This window comes from Boleophthalmus pectinirostris, unplaced genomic scaffold (assembly GCF_026225935.1).
Source record: "Boleophthalmus pectinirostris isolate CB_2022bp ecotype Guang Dong unplaced genomic scaffold, ASM2622593v1 HiC_scaffold_3, whole genome shotgun sequence".
Taxonomy (NCBI): Eukaryota; Metazoa; Chordata; class Actinopteri; order Gobiiformes; family Gobiidae; genus Boleophthalmus; species Boleophthalmus pectinirostris.
In genome coordinates this window covers 42038600-42043643 of record NW_026571299.1, presented here as the reverse complement: position 1 = coordinate 42043643, position 5044 = coordinate 42038600, and the positions used below count along the sequence as shown (strand labels likewise).

Below are 5044 nucleotides of genomic sequence, written 5' to 3'. Positions count from 1 at the left end.
TGAGAGTAACCGCTGACTCAAGTAACTATAAGGTATATCTATTTAATTACTACTATTTTCTTGTTAGGATGATATTTATGTCCAAAATTATGAAGTAAAAAGTATGTAAAATTTACAACAAAGAATGCTTCCTGCTTAGTCATTTCAGCCTAGGGGTCCTTGTACTGTTTCTGCCATGTCATTTTTGTTGATGATAGCTAAACATACTCTTTCTTAACTACTATCTGCTTTTCCTGCTCGTGTGAAATCATTCCTAATGAGAAATACTTCATCAGTTGTTCTTAAGTGGTTAAAAAGGTGGCATTTTCTGAGGAACCTGACTGTTCAGTATTGGAACATGAATCACCTTTTGTGATACCCAAAGCTGCTTTTCTGTCTGATCCCTTAAAGTATTTCATTCATTAGTTTTGAGTGTCGGTCCATTTTGGTAGTTTAACCTCCCCTGAACCTCTCTGGCCCTGTATCTAGTATCTGTATCAAGGAGATTACAGCTTTTGACAAATGACAAACGGTGTTCTGTCTATTTACGGGCCAGTGATCGTTCCTCATTTCAAATAGGAAGCCAATGGCCAACCAGCATCCAGTTTAAACATTACAGTGACGGATGGCATATGGCTACCTATTTTAGTAAGTTCTTTCAGCTCTTTGTCTGTGTCTCTTCAGGAAGTGGATTTGTATCGAGCTAACATCCAAGAAAAGCTGGGGCTGACCATTTGCTACAGGACTGATGATGAAGACGAGGCTGGAATCTACATAAGTGAAGTATGCACATTGTTTTTGTTACTTTGTTGTAGAGATCTGATGACTTTCCTTTTTTTAGATTACTATACTCAAGGGAGACTCAAAGTATCAAAAATTAAACTTAAACTCATAAAACATGTGAATAATTTGCTTTCAGAAAATAAAGCATTGAAAACCAATATAAAAAAAACATGTGATCTATGTTATGTGGTACCCCATACAAGTAAAATACACCCTCTTTAACAACTTCAGCTGAGAACAATAAAGACCCATTCATCATACTCTGATCTTTGATAATGTAATAACTGCTGATATTATGGAAGGCAATATACTTAAGAAGGCTGCTCACCTATTATAATGACCTGATATCTCACCTTCAATTGTTTTGACCTTAGATTGACCCAAATAGCATTGCTGCAAAAGATGGTCGCATCAGAGAAGGAGATAAAATCATTCAGGTTGGTATTCTCTATTGCAGAATTCTAGCATATAAGTAATAAGTTGAATATTGGACACAATTGTAATTCGCGCAAATCCATTTGTCTTTAGATCAATGGAGTTGAGATCCAAAACCGTGAAGATGCTGTGGCACTACTGACAAGTGAGGGCAACAGGAACATTTCTCTGCTTGTGGCCCGGCCAGAAATACAGGTAATTTCTCAGAAGAACCTACTGAATGTCATCTCTACCTCAAATGGGAATATGAATTCAGGTTTCCCTGAGCAACCCAAAACATATGCACCATAGATAAAATCCTCCAGCTGACAAAGCCAAATGCACAAATTTCCCCACAGGAACAGTAAAGTGTACCTTAACATACAGTATAATCTAATGATGAACATGAAAACAAAATATTCCAGAATTACTCCCAGTATATTTATATCTGACGTCCCTGGCAAATAAGAAGAAAAGAAAACAGAACAACATCACCTTTTTTATATAACATGACAAATATTTCACAGTTCAGACAGGCAGTTCATATGACAATTTATATGTATTTTTGTATTGTATTTTAAAAAATACATAATAATACATAATACATAATCTCACAGCCTGCTCTTTACATTCTGTGATTCCCAAGTAAAGGTTTGAAGTTGCCTGTGTGTCTAATGAGTTGTTCCTCCCTGTGTCTCAGCTGGATGAAGGCTGGATGGATGACGACAGGAATGACTTCCTGGATGACCTTCACATGGACATGCTGGAGCAACAGCACCACCAGGCCATGCAGTTCACAGCCAGCATGCTGCAGCAGGTACACACACCATCTATCTAACTAATCTAATCTGTCTACTATTCACAAAGAACCTAATCTTTGGAGCCAGATCTACTAACATAGTTTTAATATGATCATATATCATTTCCTAGACTTAGGGGGAAAAAAATATAGATATAAGCTAATTAGTTGACATGTATTATGATAATATCTATTTGATCAGGAAGTGTTTGTCTCTATATTGCTCAGGCTTAAAAACTTATCGACATAGGCATAAATAATAGAATGAATCAGTTAATATGGAGAGCTACATACACACTCATTCTGTGGGAGCAGTGAAGCCTAGTACTCCTTAGGTGATAAGGAGTACTAAGTCAGAACAGACTACAAAAGAGATAAAAATTAACTTTGAGATTGTCTATTATGTTGCACAACCGAACACATCAAAATTACATCACGTTTATCATTCTGAATTCCATTTTGTTTTGTTTGCTTACAGAAAAAGCATGAAGAAGATGACGGCACCACAGACACGGCCACTTTGCTATCCAACCATCATGAGAAAGACAGTGGAGTTGGTCGCACAGATGAAAGTACAAGAAATGATGAAAGTTCTGAGCAAGAAAACCTGTGTGACGACCACACCACGGCCTCAAACACACTGGGCAGTTGTCGTAAGCTAACCTACAGCCAGGACACGCTTGGAAGTAATGACCTGCCTTTCAGTGGAGAATCCTTCATATCTGCTGACTACACTGACACAGACTTTCTGGGTATCCCTGCTGATGAATGTGAGCGCTTCAGGGAGCTACTGGAGCTTAAGTGTCAGATGGGACAGGTAGTAGAGGGGGTGTACTGCCAAGGGGCTACTGGGCAGGATGGCGAGTGTGTGGATAAAGAGTTGGAGATGCTAAATGAAGAGCTTCGTACCATAGAGCTGGAGTGCCTGAACATTGTCCGGGCTCACAAGATGCAACAACTGAGAGAGCAGTGCCGTGAATCCTGGATGCTCCACAACAGTGGCTTCCGGAATTACAACACCAGCATTGATGCCCGTCGCCACGAACTATCGGACATCACCGAGTTGCCTGAGAAATCCGATAAGGACAGTTCCAGTGCTTATAACACAGGGGAGAGCTGTCGTAGCACACCGCTAACACTAGAGTTATCCCCAGATAACTCTCTACGCAGAGAGAACCAGGGGGCAGCAGGGCCTTCTGTCAGTGCTACGGGCCGTGGGCTGAAGCCGTTGCTGTCTCCCGTCCTGGAGGCTGGAGGGCCAAGTCGCAGCAGAGCAAAAGAACAAGATGGAGCAGTACAACCTGAACCCAAAGAGAGAAAGTCCACTCGTGGATTTCCACACTCACCATACAAGCACGCTCACATCCCAGCCCATGCACAGCACTACCAGAGCTACATGCAGCTCATCCAACAGAAATCCGCTGTAGAGTACGCCCAGAGTCAAGTGAGCCTCGTCAGTATGTGTCGTGACCCCATCAGCCCCAGCGACCTTGACCCAAAGATGGAGTGGAAGGTAAAAATTCGCAGTGACGGCACGCGGTACATCACCAAACGCCCAGTACGAGATAAGCTGCTGAGAGAACGTGCTCTTAGAATCCATGAAGAACGCAGTGGCATGACCACAGATGATGATGCAATCAGTGAGCTGAAGATGGGCCGCTACTGGAGCAAAGAGGAGAGAAAGCAGCATGCAGTCCGGGCCAAGGAGCAGAGGCAGAGACGCGAGTTTATGAAGCAGAGTCGTGCTGACTGTCTCAAGGAGCAGTCTGCTGCTGAAGACCATAAGGAGCCCAACATCATCCAACTCAGCCATAAAAAGATGATGAAAAAGAGAAACAAGAAAATATTTGACAACTGGATGACCATCCAAGAACTGCTTACCCATGGCACCAAGTCGCCAGATGGGACCAGGGTGTACAACTCACTCCTGTCTGTCACTACAGTCTGAGAGCTTGCCCAAAGCAGCAATTGACTGGACTGTAGATAGGACACTACCGCTTGGGGTAGAGATTCTTGCCTCGTTCAATGTGGCAATATTTGTACATAAAAATCTTTTTGGCGGACATTGTCTACTTTGTCATTGAACAGAACATTCTTAAATAATAACTGGACCCTTTGAGTTGGATTCTTTCAATACTATTTTCAATTTTTGTGCTTGCTCTTTTGAATAGTTTGGGAAGAACATTTTGTTGAACGATTGTAAAGGATTTGATGTATAAACCGTGTGCCAACATAAAATAGCATTTACATAATTGAAATGTTTTGTTTGTTTGTACCATATATATTTTTGTCAGTATTTTACTGTTATTAATGCTTTTATGGAAACAATTCCAATTCCCTGCCAGGTAGAATGTATAAACCTTTTAAAGACACCTTTGTAAATTGTTTAGTACAAATATGATTTTTAGCTCTATTTTTTCAAGGTGCTCATCTGCCACACTGAACAACACCAGCCATGTGTTCCTGATGTTCTGGCAGACGCTGCATGCTTTATTGTTCCTAGGGGTTCATGTATCCAAAAGAATAACAATGTAACAAGTGTTTAGTTAGCCACTCTTTGCCTTTTTGTAAAATGAGAGAAATAATAAATTATTGTCCTATTCTGTATATGGTGAACTTTTGCATGGGGAAATATAATTGTGTTTCGTAATAATAGCCTAATGCAGAATTCAGTGGAGACCAGGATAGAATAACATAAATCGAATACTATTGTAAAAAAAATTGCCATTGTTATTTGAAGTAGGCAAAGCATCCATAGATAAACTTTAGACAAAGTGATATTTAAGATGTAAATTGTAAATGGTCACATTTTTATTTAGCACTTTTATGTAGTACACTTCACACACACATTCATACACCAGTGCACACAGACAGGGAATCGCATGCCATCATGAATAACAGCAACAAAGAGCTCCACAACGAACCGGTCGAGGTACCATATATGTATAGCTAAGAAGGAACATTCAGCAGTTACCATGGTGACACATTAGCATACTGCCAAAAAGTCTGAAAAGTAAAATAACTAACAGAAAAACTGTTGACTAATGCTCACTGTAATGTTTTTTGAGA

General features: G+C 40.3%; 1 protein-coding gene across 3 annotated transcripts in view; it reads left to right on the top strand.

The window, feature by feature from the left end:
• pdzrn3b (PDZ domain containing RING finger 3b) overlaps positions 1–4523 on the top strand; it is a 136307-nt gene extending 131784 nt beyond the window's left edge. For all 3 annotated transcript variants that reach the window (XM_055161038.1, XM_020935839.2, XM_055161039.1), the window contains 5 exons: positions 664–762; positions 1137–1199; positions 1291–1392; positions 1877–1993; positions 2454–4523. In XM_055161038.1, coding sequence (XP_055017013.1) covers positions 664–762; positions 1137–1199; positions 1291–1392; positions 1877–1993; positions 2454–3923 — 1851 coding nt within the window. In that variant the 3' untranslated portion in view covers positions 3924–4523. The remainder of the gene's footprint in view (positions 1–663; positions 763–1136; positions 1200–1290; positions 1393–1876; positions 1994–2453) is intronic.
• Positions 4524–5044: the final 521 nt, after the last annotated feature.